General features: G+C 36.2%; 1 protein-coding gene and 1 long non-coding RNA gene across 3 annotated transcripts in view; one reads left to right on the top strand and one right to left on the bottom strand.

Annotated features, from left to right (window-relative positions):
* The window catches only part of LOC150089039 (homeobox protein cut-like 1), a 537440-nt gene extending 523328 nt beyond the window's left edge, over window positions 1-14112 (bottom strand). For both annotated transcript variants that reach the window (XM_090369790.1, XM_090369791.1), the window contains exon 1: window positions 14029-14112. In XM_090369790.1, coding sequence (XP_090225916.1) covers window positions 14029-14091 — 63 coding nt within the window. In that variant the 5' untranslated portion in view covers window positions 14092-14112. The remainder of the gene's footprint in view (window positions 1-14028) is intronic.
* Window positions 14113-14221: 109 nt separating this feature from the next.
* The window catches only part of LOC150089038 (uncharacterized), a 94126-nt gene continuing 86065 nt past the window's right edge, over window positions 14222-22282 (top strand). Inside the window, exon 1 of the long non-coding RNA XR_016546747.1 lies at window positions 14222-14463. This is a non-coding gene — a long non-coding RNA (uncharacterized LOC150089038). The remainder of the gene's footprint in view (window positions 14464-22282) is intronic.

Genomic DNA, 22282 nt, shown 5'->3' with positions numbered 1-22282 from the left:
AATTAGAGCCTAGACTTTAGCCGAATTAAATGTACGTCACCAATAGGCCAAACTTGCTGATTATAGAATTTTCTAGTTTTGCTTCAACGGAATTTTGACTATCAATGCCGTGAATTTCTCTGTTTTAGAAATGCTCTTCAAAATCTCCAAATTAACGATAGCTTTCTATCAAGTTGATGACATAAAGTCGTTCAGAAAGAATTGAAAATAAGTCAACCCCTTCCTCACTCTCATATAATAGCTAATTAGCCAATGACTTCAGTAAATATATATCTAAAATACAGGAAGGATGTAAGGCAAAAAGGCGAACGTGCTTTGAAACGCAGTGGAACTATTCAAAGTGCAAATCAATAAATGCACTTGTCAATTGAGGTTACGTTTTTACACACACAAGAAAGTGGGCAAGCCTGTCGAAATGCAACTCTTGCTAAGGCTTCCTACATCTATTGTGCCAAATGCGATTATACAACCTTGCAATTGACTTGGGCAGCCAAAACACAAAGCCTTGCCATTAAGAAACCAAAATTAAGCTCCTCGTAAGAAAAGGAAGTATTTGTAAGACACCACAAACGTATCTAACCCATAAGAGGACATCTGTCTTGCACGCTACGATGGAAATCGCTCTCGAAAGGGGGTGGGGTGGGGTTGATGCGATCTGTCGATGCGTATTACAACCAGCGTACACATTTACACAAACAAACAAACAAGAAAAAAAAAAATGGAAATCTGGCGAACTGCCTGCTTATGTCAGCGTTTCTAACCGACACCCAGAGTTCGACCTTCGCCGATTGGCCGTGTTGTTGGGTAAAACTCGGTGCCGGCGTGCTCTGCAAATACACTGAAATTACTAACATGGGAAAAATCGATACTTTTTAATATGCATACCATGCTCAAAGAAACACAAAGGCAATGCTTCGCCAATCAATATGTCCGCTCCAACACTGCCGTAAGGCCGCACGAGGTAGGCCTATCTTCTCCTGCCATATTTCCTCCATGCAAATCGGAAATGGGCTTCGGCGGTGAACGGCGTCTTGACACGCATGCACGCGGGAAGGAGCATTTGGATGCCAATGCACACGTGCATTGGTGATGTAGAGAAAAAATAGTGGCACCGAAGAAAAGAAAAAAAAAATCAAGAAAGAAAAGGAGAGGTGTGTTGGGGGGAATAGTGAAGGGGGGATACGATAAAGCGAATGATTGGGTTGTTTGCGGAATACCCGTAGTTTGAAGAGGGGGGAAGGTGTGAATGGCAAAGGATAAAGGATGAATAACTTAGAAATATTTCAAACATAAGACCGACAAAAGAAGCAGCGAAGATGCAAGATACCTCTAATCCATTGTGATACCTGAGGATCTCCCCGTACCGGCAGAGACTCGGCTGAATGACAGAGTACTTCAAACAGAACATAGAAAAAGGGTGGCAACCCCTTTAGATTACCCAGTAATCTAAAGGTAGAAAAGGACACCGGTAAAGTCCATAGTGTGAATGACTATTGTCTGGTTCATTAGGAAGCAAAACGATTAAAGCAAAAGGCATAAGGAAACGACACCACGTGACTAAATTTCAAATGACCCAATCACAAAGTCACATGAAAACAAAAAGAAAAAAAAAGAAAGAAACTCGTTAGACGCATCCTATAACTGCTTTCTTAAATCAGACAAGGCTGTGCACTGCTGTTGAATTCTTTATGCGTTTCCAGCAGGTGTTGGTGGGTTGGAGAAGAAAAACTTCACAGTTCAGGGGGAAACGGCGACATTAGACCTGACTAATTTCACACATGATTTACTGAAGGTAGAGAAAAAAATGGAAGATATTAAATAAAACATTCTCCTCAAGACTGGAGAAAAACAGAGATGGGAAATTTGAAGGCGTTCACAACAATTATAAGATTAAAGACATTATATAAGATAAATGCCTTGTAAATAAATGGATACATCCAACTGCTACCCTACCTTCAGTTCCACGAGAATGTCTTAACAGGATTACAAATTCAAACGTAACAGAATTACAAATTCAAACGACACTCCGGTGGATAATTGAGTAGAGAATTACAAAAGCAAATGAAATCTTTAAAATAACATTTCCAATTCGAATACAAGGAATCAAATTTACCGAAAGAAACGGTTTAAATGATCCAGAGTGCCTGGAAGTGGGCAATTGTCTCTCCATTGTTATCGCTATTTAAATCGCGAGACAATTATTCGTTATCTGTGATCTGCAATAATATAAAGGATTCAATGTAACCTCCAAATGGTCTTTTCTTTGGGTGATTCAATTGCAGTACGGGAGGATTTCCCCTCGGATGATCACACACTGTACGTGGATGCAAAGGAAAGATCACTTTAGGGACTGACTACAGAGGAAAAGTTGTAGAAAAGATCAATACACGCGTTATCCATTTCCTAACATCGTCTTGTGCAATGCTCTGTAGTCAAATGATTATTTTAAGCTTTAATATGGCGATCAACAGATGAATGAGCTACTGCCAATCATCTGATCCGTTTGGTAAACATAGATGGGTTTATACAAACTTATCCTGAATTAAAGAATCGCCTCGCGAAAGTGCTCCTATCGTTAACTCCATGATAAATTATTACAGATTCTTTTGAGGAAGGGGGTAAATTCGGTGGGTTTTTAAATTATGGTTACATCTGTATGCGCAGCACTTTTCAGTCATCTCCCACTGTGCAGACAACTTTGCATAAGAATAATGAAGAAAATCCTGTTTCTTTCCTATCCACTGCGAATGAAAAACACAAATTCTAAGATTTACGAGGCAGCACTGGAGTAAATAAGACTCTTTCTAATAGCATCACATTTAATGGTCGAGTGTAGTACAAATCAGTGACAGTTCATCGAATTATTAAGTTCTCCGTCAAGAGAATTAAAAAATTGCACTGGCGAATAACTTCAAAAAGGCGACGATCTCTTCAATGAGAATATCCACGTTATAGAGACATTATACCAGGATCAACTTCATTATATCTCATCATGACACGAGCCTTGATGTTTTTTCTTTTTTTTTTTTTTCTCCCTCTTAATCTTGTAGATCTAGTACTAACTACCACTGGAGTGCATTGAAGAAGTTGTCTGGGAGTAGAGACACACTTAATCGTAACTCTGTTTAAACTAACTCCATTTGTGTACAAGGGGCGTTGTTGTGGTGGGAGCAAAATCCTACACAAATGCAAACTTTCGTGTATGTTTAGTACAGCACTGGAAATCTAGGCCAAACGGGAGCTTACTTCATTTAAGATTCCCGTGATTCAGGCAAATTCAAGTTAGACCACAGTAAGCATCCAACAGACAAATATTTAGATTTGTTAACCAACGCAAAGTAAAAGATAAATGAATAAACAGCTTCTTAAAGCTGAATGCTTTTCGCGCGATGACCTTTTCTGCTCTTACGATTGCCAGATGGCAAGTAAAAAGAAGTATAAGCTGATCACAAGGAGGACTCTCTGCCGATTACGTGTAGCATGAGACATACCGGTCCCACTAAATCTGAGATATCTATTATTAGACACTTCTTTTTTTTTTTCTCTATCATTTCTGGAAGCCGAAATATAAGCGATAGTGTATAGAACGGAAAGCTCAACGGCAGTTAGGATGACAGCTTTTATTTTTTTTAAATTTACATACTTTGAAAGGGCAAATTTCGAAGGTAGGTACAGATATTTTATGTTCATTGATCACAGTGTGTTATCACTGAGAACAATAAAACAAAATACTCTTCACCTTGATATAATCTAGTCTGCCGCTCCTCACACATACAGGAAGAAATATCTTGGGCTCGAGCTCTGGATTTCTCGTTGGCTCAATATGGTGGTGAGTTTGCCATTTAGCATATCAAAGTCCGTTTGGATCAACGACTTAGAAGCATCTCCATGGAAGCAACTCATCATTACCTAATTAATCACAAGCCGAGACGCACCCGATATCAAAGATCTTACGGAAGGTTCCAGGAGCATGTGTGGTCAGAATGAACAGGCTCATATCCAACTACGCGCACTAAACAGGCCTGATAGTCCTCGCTTCCATAAAAATAGAGATATTTTCTAACCACCACGCTTGGAATCAGAATGGATCCCGTATGCTATGTAAATAAAAACAATACACGGAACAAACTTTATCTAACTTATATACATTGGTCTAATTCTAAGCATCAGGCAAGAAGAACTAATCTCAAATAGCGGAGTGCAACATACTACAAACTGTTGGCGCTCTCTCTCTCTCTCTCTCTCTCTCTCTCTCTCTCTCTATATATATATATATATATATATATATATATATATATATATATATATATATATAAAGCTAGGAGCCAAAAGGGATTGGTGGTGAAAAAGTTTGCGTGACACTACACTAATAACATTTCAACTTTATTCTTAAAGGTTAAGTAAGCACCATACAAATACCAAGCTCTGCACATCGCGAGTTCGAACCTACCCTAATATAGAGTGAGCACAAAAAAGTTTTCACACTACGCAGTAATAGATAAAGTTTATATGATACCAATATTTAAAATTCCACCATATTTCTTCTGCTTATTTGCATGTTGGCAAAAAGACAACCCCATTCTGCACAAGCAGCCGGCAAAATATCTTTTTTTTTTTTCCAAAAACGTAAGTCCTATAAGATTTCCCTGTCTCTCCTCAACACCAAGAGCAAGATATAAATTTTGGCCCCACGAACTAAGTATAAATGCCACTTTTACGTCAGGCGTGAAAAAGGAAATCATAAATCGCAATTACTGGAAAGTCTTTAAGGCCAAATCCAGTCTTAATACTTCGTGTAGTTGCTTTAGTTCTTGGTCTCTGCTAGTGGAGGTCATTACTGCACGAGTCGTAAAGTTTGTGCACATGAAGATGGGTAGTGGGTTAAGCAAAGACGATATTGAAGAAGTTATGATGATTGCGAAATCCAATTTCTAGATCATTTTGCCCATCCAGACTGAAACTGAAAACTTGGCTTTCTGCTATCTCTTTAACCAATTACGCTTATATGTGCGTCATCGATACTTAGAATAGATATTGCGCTGTCAAGACACAACTCCAAGTGGTCAAAATTTACTTGTTAAAAAGGACGTAACTGAAAAACACTGAATAAATTTTGCTTTTATTCTAGGACAAGCACAGTTTTATAACACCAAAAGAGTTTACATTTTTGTGAAATAGTACAAAATAGTTAGGAGAAAGAACACGCTATTTGTGTTGGATTCTTTACCAACAGCCTAATCAGTGGATAAAGCCACTTACAGCCGGTATTCTCAAGGTTACTCTTGAAAATGCTAAACTTCTTGTGATCTCATAACAATCGGTGTATTTAGCTGTTAATATGGCCAATAGAATAAGTTTTTAAACTGGATTCCGTGAGATATTTAATAAGAGAAGCAGATAACAGAAAGATAAATGCTATTTTTAATTTGTTGTTAATTATTATTGTTTAGATATTGAGTTCCGCAGAAGATTTAGATTTGCAAACATATTCCGCTACCAAAAAGTTTTAAAAGTCCCGTTCTTAGAATAAAGATAAAGGTGGGAAAAGTGGAAATGCCACCTTATGCCAGATAAATAAGAACCTTAAAGACTCGATAATTTTCCGTTTCTTCCAGTGAGGAAAAGTACAATTAAAATGGCTGCCAGAAGTAGTCTTTGAACTCCCTTCTTGTTTGCAACCACCCACCCCTTTTGTAACATGCGAAGAATTCGCTCTTCTTTTTGTATACCATTCGATTGGTTAAAGAAATAAGAAGGGGGCAAAAAAACGGAGCAAATTCTTTCCACCTGTTTACACATGCACAAAAACCGCGTATTATAAACACAGCGCCACCTGTCGAAAAAAACGGACTAGCACTGTACTTTCGTCCTAACGGACACACAAAGGAAGAGCTTAGAGTGAAAGCCTCTTAAATCCCGCTAATCCATCCTTTAAGAAAATTACAGCGCTCTTCTTCAGCAGCGTAAGCTCACCGTAGATTCTCCAAGGAAGAAGCGAAATGAGACGGAGAGTTTTGCGGATTTTCAACCAAAAACCTTTAATGTAACGCACTGGGAGGGGAGTGAAAAGGAGAAAAATAATATGTCCTGCAATAAAAATGTAAAGTACATCAGCCTTCGGGCCTCGCAAACACGTTTCTTTCAAGTCGCCATCACTAAATAGAAAGACTACATTTTTCTCTCGCTCCAAAATACACGGGATTATGAAGACAAACAATATAAACGTCTGGATTTCAATAAGAAAGGGAGCAAAAAATTATTATAATTCGCTAAGCCGTATATAAGTGACAATTCCCCGGCCTGCAGGTGTTCGCGCATGCTCAGAAGCTCATTCATCCCCTGCGAGAACTCCGTTAACAATTGAATTGTCTTGACTGGATCTCACTGCATCGATCTACATCCATTTTTTGCTGGGACTAGCTGACAATTGTTATCTAAGATGGACGAAAAAGGCTTTATTACAGTTAACACGTCAGACAGTAATTAATGTGGAAAATCCCTTTAGTCTTATCATTTCAGATGTTCACGGAAAGACACTGGTGGTGCAGAGAGACGAGGAGTTTTATGTTCTTTCCCTCAGGAGGTTGATGCACTCTTTGGGGGGAAGGGGCAAGCGAAGACAAATGGCTATTTGTGTCATCTACAATGCCCATCAGTGAGTTTAGAGGCGCTCCGATGTTGTACTTTCTCAAATTTTCTGATGCACGCATCTAATTACAATCGTGTAATTTGTCGTCCAAAAAGCTGTTACCTTTTGACACCTAATTGCATGAGAGCAGCTGCTGGTAGAATGATTGCATGTTTCTTGTAAACCACCAGTTGAATCAACCTCCCCCCCTCCCACTATTCCCTTCTCGGGGTGAAAGTAATAACTGACAATTTCCTAAGGTAAGCAGTGGGTGTGAAGTGGCAAGTACTTGCCCATAACAGACAGGCCAGATAACTATAATCCATTGTTCCCTACGTAAGGTGTAGCGTTATCTTTTAAAGCCCGCTCACAGCTTTGCCTTCACAAACCGAGACGTTACGAAGATAAAAGTGACGAAAGGGGGGAAACATCTCGCAAGTTTAATTCTCGAGAAAAGGGACCGTCAAACGCAGTAATGTGAGCCTACTAAAGGAGGTGCAATAATACGCCAGACAGCACTCGGGAAGGAACAAAGACTGTAGTACTATCTGGATAGCGTAAATGGTGAGAAACTAATCTTACTTTCCAACATGCGCGCGTTGCTGCAGTTTGTGAAGAAATTTTACTAAAATTTGAGTCCCAAACTGCGGAAATCAACCTACAGACAGCTTTCATAGGCCATTTAAAGACAAAAGATGTGTACCGTTCTCAGAGAACAGATGGCTCAAAATTATCTATCAATTTGGACACAGTAGCCACATGCTTCTTCCAAGCACCCTTGCAATTCATGGGCAAAGGAATGGCGCGCTTATTCTTATGCGAATTGAGATAGAAAACAAAGGGGAATTTATAAAGGACGACTGATAACTTATATTTATCCATAGCTAAAACTGAAAGTGTTCAGAGAAAGGATTGTGCCTTTGATCCTCTTCTTGAGGAGGTATGCGTTCCTGGTATCGCTGTTTCCATTACGTTGTTATTTAAGTACAGGTGAAATAACTTATTTCATTTTTAATCTAAATTTTGAATTCAAAGATTTGAACTAGTGAAAGTAACTGAACCTACAGAAGACTTTGGAAACTTATTTTTGATCGCGCATTTTATCGGCACCCTGAAAATAAGGCAACTAATATACAAAACAGAATGGAAAGGGAAATAAAAATAGGCAAGTGGATGATCTAAAACAGAATGTTTTAGAGGACTTGTCTCTAGTAGACTGTACGTGCAGCAAGCTGATCCATGGAATTGTAAACTAAATAAGCCATTTAAAGATGGCCTATTTAGTTAACGAGAAATCGAAAATTTAGGCTCACAAATACGTCTAGCCCAAGTGAGATATCAACAGGGGGGTTGTTGTTGTTTTATGGCGTATTAGCACCCAAGCCCATAATGCGCCAAGTCGACAACAAAAGGGTAATAGATTCATTGCATAAAATGAAAAGCATATAAGTAGCTTCCAGATGTTTATGCCCCACAATGAGGCGAGCCTGGATTCAATATGGAATAAAGTATAGTGTATATGGATCAAGTGACTGCTATTTACTTTACCCATAAGCAAAGGACAGATCACTGGCAATGGAAGAGAATGAGGTCTCAATCTTGTTGTCATAACAGTAGTATTCTCATGAATAGTTTTATGATGAGATAATACCAGTAACCAAACAAAGAAAACTTGAATTGTTATGAAAGGTAACATAAAGAAATAAAAATCGAAACACCACTGAAAATATAGGTAGGACATGACCTGAAAAGAGAGAAGACAATCACATAGCAGAAACAAGCACAGGTGGGTTGCTCGGCTCCGTTATTCATAATCAGCATAAGGCCGCATGGTATCTAATCAAAATATTGTGTGTCTTAACTGCATGTATTCATTGTAAATTTAACTTTTTCGGGATGAAAAACAAGTTTCTGGGAGAGGGAAAACCATGCAGTCCTCATAAGAAAACTAAAACCCGTAAATTGGCAGGGTTGGTGACAGCTCAGCTAATTTCAAAAGATAATCTAATTAATGCAACAGGACCTGAGCTGGGGATTGTCACCAATCCTGCCAATTTACGGGCCTTAGACAGTTGTCAGTTATCCTGTTGCATCAATTAGATTATCTTTTGAAATTAGGCGTATAAGCGGTTGCTTTAAACTACAATACACTCTAGTCATTACTTGTATATTATTTATTAAATTAAGAAGTAACCTGAAATCACTGTTTCAAGCCTCATTACTTGAAAAAATTTTCCAGGTCACGGGTGTTTAAGGTCTGTAAATTTAGAAATGCATTCCCGTACGTAAGTCCTACATGGTGGGTAAAAAGTCCATGAAATGAGGGAAAACTTAAAACAAAACACAGAGGAGTTGTTCTGGCGATGAGAGGTAATAAAAGATATGTCATGGGGTTGGAAAGAACACGCACAGGACAAAAGAATGTGAAGAAACTATCCCAGAAGCTCTAGGTGGTCTGAAACAACAACAAAAAAAAGTCTCATTTTATACTCCGGTAGAGCCAACCGGTGGTAAGAATTACAACTTCACTGTAACTATTTATGGCAGTCGATATGATAACGCCACAGTTAATAATGGACTATGCACGTTTTGTGGTGGCATAGACATACCAGTTACTACGTAAGTCACTCCGGGACACAAATTGCCCAAACGCCAACGCAGCCTTGGCCAGCAGGTGAAAAGCATATTGTTCTGATTTGGACCCATATGGAGCATAAGCAAGGTAAGAAAAATTAAGTATCTTTTTTTATTCGACAACCAAACGGATTAGAGTAACTTTTAGGTACCCTTTTACTATCCGTCATGAGTTCTGTCCCAATCTTCAAAGGTCAAGGCAACTTTCAACAATTGACACGAGCTCAGACGTAATATATGCATACTATAAAAGGCTGTTTTTGTAGATAACTAATTCATCAAAGGATTAATTGGCCTTACAATCGGATGTTCTTCGGACAGCTCGACACTGTTTCCTTAAATGTTTTTGATCTACACGTAAACTATGCATTCACTACATGCATGCACCTTAAAAAAGAGAGAACCATCCTCTTGGGAACAGGGCACACAAATTAGTTCAGAGAGCACGACATCATACCCCTCAACAAAACATACGGCATACATAGAAAGCACATGTACTGTATCACCTCTGAAGAGATTAGCCTTGATTGGATGGCAGGAACTCAGAACCCATCACAGACCTTCCAATTAGTGTCCATTGTGCTACAGAGTGGCAAATCTGGTCTGCACAGTTCGCAGTTGATTTAAAGAACGGAGATAGGGGAAAAAATCTGTTTGTCACGCAAAGTTATTTAATTTCTCACTTGCAGATTACATATGTTCACGACTTGACAATGACTAGTAAAGAAAATAAATTTAAAAAGTGGGTATTTCTCGAGGAATCGGAGAAAGAATTACTCATTCCACACTTAAGACATCAAAGAATGGGAGGCGTGCACATTTTTATCAACGTTATACAAACAAATTTGTGAAAGTCTTCCTAAGAGTTTTGTTATTTCATTTATAGGCTAGTCAGGTTTGCTTCACTTTGAATATCGATGAACTGCTAGCTGGCGAATACAGCTAGCGGCGCATGAATCAAGATGACAGCCATTTTCACTCTTTTCTTCAAATGAGTAGAAAATTCCATATGATAGCGAAGAATCAGCTTAAAAACAATATTCTGCAGTATCGCAGAATCTTTCGTAATAAATACTGCACAGATTAGTAAGCGCTCTGTTTGTCCAAAAAAAAAAAAAAAAAATTATAAAGCAATACTAACCTCTGGGATATTATGCAAAATATATTCTTTTCTTTTTTTTTTTTTTTTTGCCATCGTCATTACAAACAATATTAAGTTAAATTAAAATAAGTTATACCAACAGTCCCGTTTAAGGGATGTGAAGCAACTACCTGAACTTCGCCGAGACTATGAAACGCTCTAGTTGAGTTAGATGGAAAAGGTGCAAACCCGAAACTTTAATTCGTCTGCCAATTACGCGAATATCCACTTGCACTTAGCTGGCGCCATATGTCTAGACTTCTTTCTTCAAGGAGCTGGAACAGGTACTGTGGAAAGGAGAAGAAAAGTTATCCATTTTGAGTCCTCAAAGTTGGACGATACAGAATTTCGAACCTCCGTCTTATGCAGAACTGACGAACAAAAGAATAAGAACAAAACAGGGTGCAGAGGTTAATAACTGACCAAAGGGTTCTATACAAGATCGTCATTTTCTGCAAGAAACTTCAATGACAAATGAATTCAGAACAAGACAAAATAGATTGAAGGAATGGGATACAAAATTTGCCGCCAATGAATATAGCAGTCCCCTACACAGAGAAACAATAATTAAAGTAGGCGTCTAACAAAAATATTCTAAAGGCAGTAACCTTTTGTCAAGTTCTTAACTGACTATTCCTTAGAAACTCAATACCATTCGATATAGTAGTCCAGAATTTTGTAATACATTCCATATAAAAATAAAACTTTTCTCTTTATGTTCGGAGATAGCTACATAGGGTCAGAGGAATTTATAAGTTAGAGAGAGAGAATACAAGAACAACAAAGTATTTAACGGTAACGGGATTAGTTCAATTCAAATGCGTGCACTACCGTAATATCGCGTTTGACCAATATATCACCTAAACCCTTCCATACTCTATGCGCTTCATGAGTCCATTTCACCGTGCCTGAAGCTTATTTCAGGTTTTTAAGTCATAGCAAAAGGACTTCAAACGTTTGTGTCGATCTTATAATTACAGTTGAAATGATTCGAGGAAATACAATTCTAGTCAAAGTTTATCATCACGAAAGAGTCCATCAATCGCAACAAAAATGTAAATATATCAAAAACTCATTACTTTTATCCTATCTCAAGGCTTTCCTTAACGTACCTTGAGATATTCTTAAGTTAATTTTAATATGGACAATGAGCAACTGGAAAATTTAGAGCCTGTGTTCATGTTTCATTATAAAACTAAATCATCCAAATCACACGAAATATCTTACCCTTCCAAAGATCTAAGGAAAACCATCCATTGCCTGAGCAACAAGGTTTACTATATTTATAATATCGTCAAGTTGAGCCGGTTAATTCACTGGAAAAGAATGCTGCGAGTATTTAATAACAATTATGTGTGTTATTTTCGAAACTAGCAGTCTTGTGTTACTGCCTGTGCGAAGTTCGAATACCATAATGTAATTGATGTGTTGGGACCACGCTTTCGGGAATAAACCGAATGATTACTGTATATTAAAAATACTAACAAACAACTTTCGCTTGTGCGTGAAAGAATGAAGCTGATAAATCATTTTTACATAACCTTATATTCGCCCTTTTTCTGTTTATGGAGAACAATATGATGAAAAGTAATTATTTGCTAATCAAACGGTAACACTAACTGAGGATCACATAAAACAAGCACTGCAATCTGTAAAATAGTTCATGGGCACTAATGTTCATAAAGAAGGACTTAAAAAACCGTGCTACGTAATTTGAAAAATTTATTTCGGACGTTCAGTTCAAGTAAAAGAGCAATTAATGTATTAAAATAAATTTATTTAATATTAGTATTTGAGTATCGAGACACACGAATGTTTCGCCATCTACTGGAGATTAAGGAATACTACCAGAAATAAACAAATGTGAACTCGTGTATTTACAAATCAACAGAGTTGGAAGGACTTCTAAACAAAAAAGGAATTTTTCTTTACATCGATATCTTCATTTAAAATCTTCATGTCGAATTTAATGACCTTCGTTTGTTATATAACACTATATAATCTAGTGGATTCATTTAATAGCAGTGAATCAGCAAGAACTTTTAACCAAATTATGATCACGCTAGGTACGTTCTATGATTTATAGCACTTTATCCAACGAGTTTTCTTTTTTTAAATATACTTTCTTAAAAATAAACATTTCTTAAGCTATGAAAAAAGTTGCTGGTCTATTTTCACATCTTAATATACGGCCCTTCGTTAACAACTTTTCTGTGTATTTCTGCAGTTAATAGAACCGTAAATTTAATTTACTAAGGACCACAAATAATTCATAATTGGTGCTTGGCCGACAATACAGAAAGAAAGTAAAATAAAAAGCTCAGCCATGCAAAACTTTTGAATATTCTTTCAAAGTGCTGATTCACTGACTCGTAATAAACATAGCAAGGCGCAGTATCTGCCGTAAATCATTTCAAAAACTAACCCCACATATTGTACAGCTATCACGTACAATATAGACATAAGCCAATTAGAGAATAAAGTCCCACCAGCTACATGCTGACGTAAATTTATTCATCCCCCATGTAGACAGTCTCCCCTTAGTTTCTAGATCAACTATAAGCACATCGCTCGTTTATTCATGGATAAAAAAAAAAAAACAATGTTCGCAACAAACGTACTTGTGGTAATGGAGTCGTGTTGAGTATTTAGATCACAAAAAGTGACTACATTCTGAGAGAAGAATACACACAAAAAAAGAAAGGGAAAAAAGGAGGCATTTGCACGTGCAGCGACGACCTCCCTGATCACGCCCCAAACTGTTCTTCGAATCCTACGCAACATCATTAGCCGAAGTGGAGAAGTGAGCGCAGCGGTACCGCTAGGGAGCAGAAATAGCGCGTGCTACCAGAGTTTCCGCGCGTCCTTTACTAATCCCTCTAACCCTATCACCATCACGATCCCTCAGCCATCCGTTATTTTGTCGGGGGATAGTATGTTGTCTCCAAAGATTTCAACAGCGCAGGAAAGATGGTTTATTCAACGAATTCGCACGAAATTTTTAAACCAGAATCACGAGCGAGCAGCACAGCAGAACTACTACAACAACGAATAATATGTAAATTTTCATTAACAACAATTCGCGATTACCTGAAAATGTTCGAGACGCCGTCCCCTTATCTGGCAGTGAGCGGGAGGTGTCCTGCGTGGTCCGACGGCCCGCGAGCTGAACCTCCTGCCGCAACCCCGACTAGCCAGCTTCGGCAAGTCACCAGCTGAGACCCCAGCGCAGCTACGACGGGTGTTGGCCAGCTCGCACTGCGCGAGTTTCAAACTAGGGAGCACATGTTAGGTGTAAAAACTTTATACGGTCGCTAGACAACGCAATGAAAAAGCAAACAAGTGAAGAAATCTGGCTGCAGGTGTCCACAGTAGCCTTTACTACCCTTTCCGCCCCAAGTTTTCCACATGGTGTCACTAGCAATCAAACGGACAACAAAGACGCAGCCGCCCTACGCTAGAGCCCAGTGAACAGATAAAGCATCGATACGAGCTGATAACCTATCAATACTGTTTATTGCTACATTTCGCTTCCGTACGAAGAAAATCGCTATCGAGCAACTAGACGGCTACTATATACCTTCATCTACAAGTACAGACTATTAGGATGGCTAAAATTACATACCTGAAGCCGTGGCAAGTCGAAGTTTTTCCAATACTGTACTAAAGACTGAACATTCGCAGCCATCTTTGCCCAAGACGAATGACAACTAATTGTCCACGTGACCAAGCATCCTCTATATACTCTCAAACCAGTGTTTCGCGATGCAAGCCTAATAGAATGGCTTGACGTCACCTCTCAGTCATGGATGAAAGGCTATTTTTTGTTTGATTGCATGAGTATCCCTATCTAATTTTCATGGAACACCCTCCGAACTGGTTCGGCGGCAATACTGGCGCATGGGTGTAGAGTAACGCAGTGCGCCGCTTGGTAAAATGGCTTCACTGTTATGGCCGACAATGTGCACTTCGGAGGCGGCTTCGATTAATTTAGTGTCGTCTGGTTTTCTCCGGTGGCACGTTCGTCTGACACTCGTCGAAACTTGGACACTTTAAAATGGTAAAAATTTCTTAATCAATTTTTTTGTTTCTCGATGCCTGTATTTTCAGTTAGGAAACTCTTTATTTGTACTCTCCTCGCTGCCAACTTTAAGATAATTAGATGTTACCCCAATGTTATGAAAATGAACATTGTGGTTTTGGAACATGATATTTAGGATATCGTGAAATGGGATATCGGTTCTTATTTATTGCTTGTTCGAGTTACGCGGCGATTAGCTGAGTTATAGTTAGAGTAAACATATGATTTATCAAGTATTTGCTTGAGTTTCAGTTATGTTGCGAAGTTTGTAGTAATACACGCACGCGCGTTTTGCACATATTTCTTATTTTGAAAGATATATGTCTTGGCTTTCAAGCAATAAGTGCAGTAGCGATTGGAGGTCTTGAATTATGTTGCATATTTGATATCTGTTCACTTCAAAATAAGATTTTAGTGCCTAATAGTTGGTCATGAAAAACTTCACGGATTATAGTACATAGGTTGTTGATTTTTCTTTCTTTCTTTTTCCTTAGTTTATCGTAAGAAATAATAAAACCATAAAGTTCCAATAAATAAAAATTATTAGTGATTCATAGAAACTATTTGTGAGTATTCACGTGCTGTAACAAATATTATATTATATTAAAACGATTTTTAATATCAATTCTGGTGTTGTTCAATGGAAAGAACAACAAAATAGATGGATATCTAAGCCTAAAATAATTCAAAGGAAAATGCATTGCCACCAACTTGTAATTAAACCTTATTAAAGAACTTAAAAAACTGTGGATGTTATCATTTTCTTGTACTTGGATCACGAAACAATATGTAGACGAATTTTCCTGATCCCTGTGTACAAGTTATAAATTGATTGTGTAACTAGTTGATAATGCGGTTAATTGCGAGTTCGCTTCTAAGCGAATATTGAATTAGTGCCTAATAGTTGGTCATAAAAAAACTTCATGTATAATAAATAGTACTTAGGTTGATCTTTCTTTCTTTTTCCTTAGTTTATCGTAAAAAATAATAAAACCACAATCGTTTTAAAACGATTATTAATATCAATTCTGGCATTATTCAATGGAAAGAACAACAAAATAGATGGATATCTAAGCCTAAAATAATTCAAATACAGTCACCAACTTGTAATTAAATCTTATTAAATAACTTTTAAAAAATTGTGGGTGTTTACATTTTCTTGTACTTGGATCACGAAAAAAATATATAGACGAATTTTCCTGATCCCTGTGTACAAGTTATAAATTGATTATGTAACTAATTGATAATGTACTCGACTGGATAATGTGGTTAATTGCGAGTTTGCTTCTAAGCGAATATTCAACTATATTAAGGAGCTGAAACAGCATTTCTAAATGTAAATTTTTCAAACATACACAGCTGTTCGTTCTTAATGCTTATTTATAATTCCCAAAACGCTAGTAAATTGTAATTTTAAATTTTATTAATGGGGAAACAGAAACCATATATTGTTTTGTTTGCTTCCAGAAGGCTCTGGAGAATTGTGCCAATTTTTAAAGAGTTTCCCTGTTGCTTTTTAAAGGTAATTGCTTTTTCATCTGGTTAACTGATAATTAGTTTTATTGTAGTCGCCCCCCATAGGTCGTAAATGTGAATGAGAAAATTGGATATCACCGTTTTTGTTGATCTTTTAAAATAATTGCTTGTGCCACCCATCTGATTAATATTTTTTTCCTTACGTCAAGCAGTAATTTTTTCTTGTTTTTTTTTTTTTTTTTTTTATCATAATGTCATTTAAAATTTTTTTAGTTAAATCATTTCGTGATGGTAGTTCTGCAGATTTTAAAGAACCACACCGTTATTACTTTAATATACTGTATTGTTATATGTTAATATATTATTAATACAGTATATCATTAGTGAAGACGAAATAACTTTGCGCAACTCTTATAAAGGAGCTTGTGCAGCAAAAGAACCTTAGGAGCAATGAAATTTTTGACAGATGCCTACTAAATTTACCTCCCCCCCAATCGCAAACTTTTATCACTTTAGGAAAATTTTTTAAGTGTTTCAGTTATGACGTTAGTTACAGCTGTGATTCACAGTTTTCAACCTGTTGTGTACATAATTTATTAATTGTGTTTTACAAATTTTAAAAGGTTTGTAAAGTGTGTCAACACTAATTTATATTTTAATATGGTTTATATAAAATATAAATGGATGAATATTCTGTACATCCAAATATCTTTTTACATAAATATATGTAAAAATGAAGTTTACAGAAAAAGTAATTACAATAGAATGTGTTTTGCCACCCTCTTAAATATTTAAGTTCTTTCTTTAAACAGGAAGAGCATCAAAAAATAGATGGCTAGCACAATGGAATGAAATTAAAATCATATCCTGTGAAACTAAAAAAAAAAAAAGTTGTCATATACAGGGCAGTCGCAGGATTTTCTAAAGAGGGGGGGACCAAAGCAGTTAAAGGAAGACAGCTAAAGCAGTGTTTTGAGGAATCATTAGGGTTTAATTATCATGCAGCGTTAAAAATTTTGCATTATTTTTATCATAAGGAGAGGACTATAGTCCTCTCCTTATGATCCTGGGACTGCCACTAGGCATAACTGGAATTTTCACCTTCTGTAATTAGTTACAATTAGTTACATTGGGGAAAAAACTAATTTACAACTTAATCCAGACTGCATAATGGTTTTGTTGACGTGAAAGCAGTTATCTGTTGAAGATAATCTTATTTTAAATCATGAATACAAAAATATTAGAAGCTTATAAAAGTGGTCTAAAATAAATCAAGCTAAATTAACTGTGTAATTGTCTGAAATTTATTGAAATCGTTTTATTTTTTAAAAAGAATTAAGATTGAAGTTGACATGTGCAAAATTTCTCATTTTTACCGTAAAAATTCATACTGCTTTCAACCAACTGTTAAGAGATAGATATAATTTAATGATTATTAATATATTTGCACTATTTTTATATTGCATAATGACATATTAAGGTGTCAGTTTAAGATGCAGTCATTTTTTTTATTTTATTGTTGAGAGTCATAAAGTGATATTTCAATTAAAATAATTTTAATATTTTTTTTATCTGTTATCTAATAAATACAAAGAGCTTTTGAATTTATTTCAGTGAACTAGCCACATACCAGTAGTGGATCTTTTTAATGAATTATTGATATTTTGTGAATTGTTTTGTTTATTATTATTATCTGTATGGTATCTATCAGTAGCATGCTCTGATATTATGTGACAGTGGTTAAAAGTCCAGTATTGCACCACTGGGTTTTTTGACCATTTGGGGGGGGGGGAATAAAAAATTAAATAAAGATGATAAATCTTTTTTTTTTTTTCTTTTAAGATATAAGGTTACAATGTTTTATAGAATTATAATATGGAATGAAAATGAAAATTGCACCCTGCTCTTTGGAAGTCATAGCCGCCTCTTAGTACACAATATGCAACAAATTTCTTTAGCAAGACAATTTCTCTTGGTCCTTCCATATATCTAATATTATACCAATAAAAAGGAGTTGGTCAGACACCTCAGTTTTTCAGTCATTCTTGCAGTACAAAGAATGATTGAAAATTCATTTGCACATAATAAAAGTAGGAACAAAGATGACTTGAAGATAAAATAATTTTTAATTTCAATTTATTGTTTGAAATATGTTAATGATTTGAACACATTCCCCAAAACTAATTTAAAAAGAGATAGGGAAATTGTATCCCCCATTCCTCTTCACTTGCATCACTGCTATACAAGTATTTATAACACCATTATAAATATCTCTGGCTTTATATAGCTGTCCCTATACTTTATATTCCTTATATAGCTGTCCTATATAGGGAGTATAAACAGAAAATTTATATATTATTAATAGCAATAAAGTTACTAGATCTTGTATACTAGTACCGTCATAAATCATTTCAAAACAATTATTGTATGGGGAAGTCTTTTCCAGGCTGATGAAAGATCATGAGAGTGATCATCTAAGAGAGGTGAGCATATAGGTTGCTCACCTATATGCTCAAGGTTAGGTTGGATTCTGTGGCTTCATCTAATCAGTGTTACAAAAAACATTGTGCAGTCAAGCGTAGGCTATTTGACAAGCACCAGGTGCTATTAAACAAGCTGCCTTCATTCTGGGCAGTAGTTTGGAATTACAAAAAGTGAAAAAAGGTGTACCTGAAGTGATAGAGTTGGTTTTAATTTAATATTTCATTCTTCAAGACTTCCAATAAACATACGACAGCCATACAGTGCTTAAAGGAAGATATTAAAATATGGAATGGTAACTTTTTTAATAATAGCAAATATTTTGCAGATAGTGATCCCTTACCAAATGCAGGGGGGGATTCTGAAAAGTGCCACAAGACTAATAGGAAATAGGGAATTAGGAGAAAAACAATAAATATGCCAATGAAATATAAAAAAATATACAATAACTTCCTTTACCATTTATATAATTTTAAAAACAATAAGGCTGATAACAGGTGATGGAACAAGGTATACCTGTACATACCCATAAAATATCATCTATCCTCCTTGATTGCACCTTCATTTGATGTGAAATATGGTAATCTCCAAAGCATTATGAAAACAAAATACATCTGGGAAAAACACAAATATTAGTAAAAATACAAAAATCCCAATTATTGGTTGATTCAGTCACTGCTCACTCAATTGTCATAATTATTGATTCTATGATTCTTTTTACTTCAAAGATGGTACTTGTGCATATGTCTGCTCTAATATTCCCTATCAGAGACTTAATAGTTTGGAATCTCCCATATTTTCAATCTTCTCTAATCCATTCTGTTAAATTCATATGTTGCCCTCTATTCATTTCCCAAGTCCACTAATCACTTGGAACTCTGACTTCCTTTCTTTGAAATTCAACTTTCTCCAGTTTTCCTAAAACAGTGAGGTAATTTTCCTTGGCAGTTTTAATGTTCACTCCAGCTGCCTTCAGTTTTCTACTTGCACAGACCCAGCTGGTTGAGGCATTTGCAATTACTAATGACCTTACATATATTGCTCATTTACCTACCAGAATACAATCCTAATCACACAGCCAACACTGTTGATCTTTTTCTCACAAAAAAACCCTTCCAAATATGATTGAGGTGAGTGGTTCTCTAGGCATCTCAAATCACAACTTGATGATGAGCTCTAATGAAATGGAGCCTTTTTTTGTGCACCTATTCTCAACCTCATGTTGTTTGGATTTACAAGAATGCAAAATGGGATGATCTGCAATTTCTGTTCTTCTTTTCCGTGGTTGGATTACTCTGTTTTAAATCTTCTGATGTCAGTGTTTGCTCAGATTGTGTCAGGAAAATTATTCTTGTAGGAATGAAATTCTTTCTTTCACACTCCACACCTTGGTTATCTAAGGTGTGGTTTTCCAATAAACGTTCTAAGAATGTTGCATATCACAACTGGTTTGCTTCCACTCCAGATTAATTTTATGCCTACACCAAAGCTCACAAACAATTGTAGAGCAGTAATTAATCAGTCAAAACTAGATTTTGAACAGGCTAAGAGTAGAAAACTTACTTCTTATCCAAATAGTAGTTGAGCATTCTAGTCTCATGCCAAAGCTGTTGGCTGCAACTTTTGTCCATTTCTGTTGCCACCTCAGCAAAAGATAAAGGTGATCTGCTAACACCCTTCTTTTATTCTAACTAGTGTATTAATGATCTTAGTACACCACTTCCTACCATTTCCAGTACACTCTACTTCTTTAGTAGAGTGTACTGGGAACTTCCAATGCCTGCTTTAGTCTTTCGTCACAAAGATTTTAGAAGAATTTTGAATAGTCTTGATGCCAAGAAAGCTTTTGATTTTGATGGTATTTCTCCATTTGTTCTCAAAATCTGTGCCCCTGCACTTACCTGCATTCACCTTTTTACATTTTTGTATTCTAATTGTGTTTTTCCTTCTGCTTGAAAATTTGCCCATAACCAACAAGTTCTAAAAGGGTGACAAATCCCTCTCATTCAATTATTGCCCCATTGCACTTACCTTATTCTTTCTAAATTAATGGAGAAATCCATTAATCACCAACTTCTAAACTATCCTGAAATCTTCTATCTAATCAATAATCCCCAATATCAATTCAGTCATTGTCAATCCTGTGATAATGTACTGGCTTATGTTACCCATCTATTGACAAATTCAGTGGAAAAGCTTGGTGAAATTCAAGCAGTTTCTCTTTACATTTCAAAGGCCTTTGATCTTGTTTGGTATAAGTCTTTCTGATAAGCTTCCATCTTATCTATTGTCAACTGTTTTTTTGTAATTGGGTATCCCGTTTTCTCCCTGACTACTCAATGTGGGTGATGGTAGATGGGCGTTTCTAACTTCTCCACTAATGCTGATGTTTCCCAAGGTTCAGTTCTTTCTCCCACTCTTTTCTTCTTATATATTAATGACCTCCTTCCATTGACTGAAATCATATCCATAGTTTTGCTGATGATAGTACACTGCACTCCACCTTCTAATTTGAGAAACCCTGCCCTACGCAAACAGCTTCAACTCCTCAAATAACCTTGTTAATTTCAGTTCTTCTAAAACTTGGTCGTGTCTTATATCTCACAAAATGAATTCTTCTGCTCCTATACTTACTTTCAATGACACTAAGATTTCTGGACAAGATCTCGCAAAAAGAATTTGCTTCTATGCTTATTTTTGAGGACATTCTGATTTCTGGACAAGATTACATATCCTTGTTAAGGATTATCTTGATTTTTAATCTCTCTCTCCCTCCCTCTCTCGGAATAAGCACATCACAAATATTGCTTTCTCTACATCTAAAAACCGTGTTTTCTCCTTTCACTCTCAGCACTTCTTTTTTTCTAAACGGGCTACTCACTCTACAAATCTCAAATCCACTCTACCATGGAATATTTTCCTATATCTAGGACAGTGCCCCCATAACTTCCCCAAACTTCTAGATTCCATTCAAAAGAGGGCAGTTAGGTTATTAATGATCCATCTCTTAAAATGTCTTTCCACTTATAGATCATCTCACAGATGTTCTCTTTCTGCTGCATACCATTTCTATAGATACTTCCATGGGTGCTGTTCTTCTGAATTGGCTTCTATAATTCTCTCTCTTCCAAACCAGTCTGAACACATTCTGCCGTATTCCGTCAACATTCACTTACTGTCCAACTTCAGATTCACAGAATCAACTTTTCTTCTTCCTCATTTACTTTGTGAAATATATACTTTGTGAAATCCTGAAAGAACCCTGTTGTCATATTCATTTAGGCCGTTAGTTTTAGAGAAGCCTGCAAAGTTACTATTGAGTTTATTGATAATTGCCTTGTTATTTAGCATACAAATATGAGATAATTTGAAATATAATCAAACCAGACTATTTGACTCTAGATGCTTATATCTATTGAGGAAGTAGACAAGTATTTGTACCTGTGATGTGTTTGTTATTATTAAAAGATTATTGTTTTATATTTTAAGACCTTTGTTTAGGCACTATACAGTGTGTAATGTCTTAAAGAATAAAATAATTCACAGGTTAGAAAAATCGTCTTCTTACAAAAGGAACTCTTCCTCTCCCCCCCCCAAAAAAAGCCCAGTGTTTCTTGATAGGAAGCCCAAAGGTTATGACGGTCATGAAGTTTGCATTTTACCATGACCTAAGCTCTTAATTACTTTTATACCATATTCATCTCTGCATTGCACTATACCTCTTGTGCAAAGATGAATATGATGTAAAAGTAATCTGTTATTCTGCTCAATTGAATAAATGATGAATTAGTCAATTTATCCTGTATACTTAATTTGCGCATTGTTATTTTGATTATCCTTT

The sequence above is a fragment of the Mastigoproctus giganteus genome, chromosome 3 (assembly GCF_048544385.1).
Source record: "Mastigoproctus giganteus isolate SK-2022 chromosome 3, ASM4854438v1, whole genome shotgun sequence".
In the NCBI taxonomy this organism is placed as follows: Eukaryota; Metazoa; Arthropoda; class Arachnida; order Uropygi; family Thelyphonidae; genus Mastigoproctus; species Mastigoproctus giganteus.
The sequence above is the reverse complement of the archived record's forward strand: the minus strand, read 5'-3'. Positions and strand labels throughout refer to the sequence as shown.